Below are 2,002 nucleotides of genomic sequence, written 5' to 3'. Positions count from 1 at the left end.
ATCATTTAGAAAGGCATTAAAGACAGGGGTTTTCAGAAATCGACATTTGTGTATGAAATATTTTGCCATTAAAGATTATTCCCTCCAAACTCAGTTGTTCTATTCTCCATTTGAAGTCCAAATTGAACGTATTCCTATGTTAAAATTGGTATATTTTGAGTGAAGTGTGCATTTTGGAGGTAGGCTGCACATTTGATCCCAGCATGGAGGAGGCTTTCTAATCCCAGAGCTAGGCTTTAGGTGCAGACTACTCATTTTCATTTTCAGCAGTCTAGGACACACACAGGTTGGTAGGAAGAGGGCTGCAATAACTTGGGATGGACAAAAAGAGGGATTAATAGCTTGCAATGTACTGTGCTATATTTGCTATTATTGGAAGATAAGATAAGAAAGACACATCTTCAGTCACTCACATCAGAGGATAGGGGAGAGCTCGTTTTCTTTCCACTGATCACAGTGATAGATTGGTTCATGATTTCCACATATTGTTCATGTGTCACATCCGCTGATGTTCTGTAGATAAATATTACGTATTTCATCTCTCACCCTCAGCTCAGCAGTGGACTCCAGAACGGGAACCAAAGTGGCAATCAAGAAGCTGTACAGACCTTTCCAGTCGGAGCTCTTCGCCAAGCGGGCCTACAGGGAGCTGAGGCTTCTCAAACACATGAAACATGAAAATGTGAGCATCTGCATGAGCAGTACTAGCCCTCGGGGCTGCATGATTATTTTTATTTTTACACCAGTGGAATTAGAACATGCAGCAAATAAACCAAAAGTGTAACATATTGTATATTTCTGTCTGGTGCAGGTGATTGGCCTTTACGATGTGTTTACTGCTGACCTCTCCCTGGACCGATTCCATGACTTGTAAGCGATTGGCCAAATTATTTCAAAGTGTCATCTTTTTGGCAAGTAACCCACTCATAATGTTCCCCTTCTTCCTCAAGTTATCTGGTGATGCCGTTCATGGGGACAGATCTGGGGAAGCTGATGAAGATGCAGAGGCTGTCAGAGGAGAAGATTCAGTATTTGGTTTATCAGATGCTCAAGGGGCTTAAGGTGGGGAGCTTTACTTTGATTGTACATTATGGACAATTTATCTCTTTACTACCTGAGTTTATTATAGCAAAAATATCACGTCATTGCAGTATTGCTATTATAGCTTTACAATGTATTTTTTTGAAATGTTGAGGGGGAAAAATCCATTGAACACATTTTATTTTATTTTTATTTTATTTTATTTCATTTTATTTATTTAAATAATTTATAATTTATTTATTTTATTTATTTATTATTTATATTATTTTTATATATATATATATATTTTTTAATTTAAGTTAATTTGATTACATTTTTTTACATTTCATTTTATTTTATTTTATTTTACTTTATTTTATTACATTTTATTTTATGTTATTTTACTTTATTTTATAATTTTTTTACATTACTACATTATTTTATTTATTTAAAAAAAAAAAATAATTTAAGATTACTTTTTGGGCATTCTCAGCCCTTATTTTGACAGGACAGCAGAAGTCATGAAAAGGGAGAGAGAGGGGGGGAATGACACGTATCAAAGGGTCGCAAGTTGGAGTTGTACCCGGATCCGCTGCGTCGAGGAGTAAACCTCTACATATGGGCGCCCGCTCTACCAACTGAGCCATCCGGGCGCCCATATGTATTTTATGTTATACAGACTGCACAGTGGCAGGGAGACGGATGTCTAAACTACACTTACTGTCCTTGATATGACGGAATATTTGAGTGGTTTTGAAACTGTGACTTTTTGAAACCGCGCTATACCTTGTTTACTTGTTTTTGTTGAGTAAATCCCTGTTATTTTCTTTTCATTGCAGTATATTCATTCCGCTGGTATAATCCACAGGGTAAGTTGTCTTTTATATATACGGTATATTTCCACAATACAGTATGTGTGAGATAAAGATTTGTAGTCACACATTGTTATCTAGTTTTCAAAGGAGTTGGTGGTCCCCCCCCC

The 2,002-nt window shown here is 36.4% G+C and overlaps 1 protein-coding gene across 1 annotated transcript in view; it reads left to right on the top strand.

The window, feature by feature from the left end:
* mapk12a (mitogen-activated protein kinase 12a) overlaps nucleotides 1-2,002 on the top strand; it is a 9,042-nt gene that overhangs the window by 2,024 nt on the left and 5,016 nt on the right. Inside the window, exons 2-5 of the mRNA XM_032522592.1 lie at nucleotides 553-682; nucleotides 812-870; nucleotides 951-1,062; nucleotides 1,860-1,889. Of these exons, the coding sequence (XP_032378483.1) occupies nucleotides 553-682; nucleotides 812-870; nucleotides 951-1,062; nucleotides 1,860-1,889 (331 nt within the window). The remainder of the gene's footprint in view (nucleotides 1-552; nucleotides 683-811; nucleotides 871-950; nucleotides 1,063-1,859; nucleotides 1,890-2,002) is intronic.

Source organism: Etheostoma spectabile, chromosome 8 (assembly GCF_008692095.1).
Source record: "Etheostoma spectabile isolate EspeVRDwgs_2016 chromosome 8, UIUC_Espe_1.0, whole genome shotgun sequence".
Classification (NCBI taxonomy): Eukaryota; Metazoa; Chordata; class Actinopteri; order Perciformes; family Percidae; genus Etheostoma; species Etheostoma spectabile.
The sequence above is the reverse complement of the archived record's forward strand: the minus strand, read 5'-3'. Positions and strand labels throughout refer to the sequence as shown.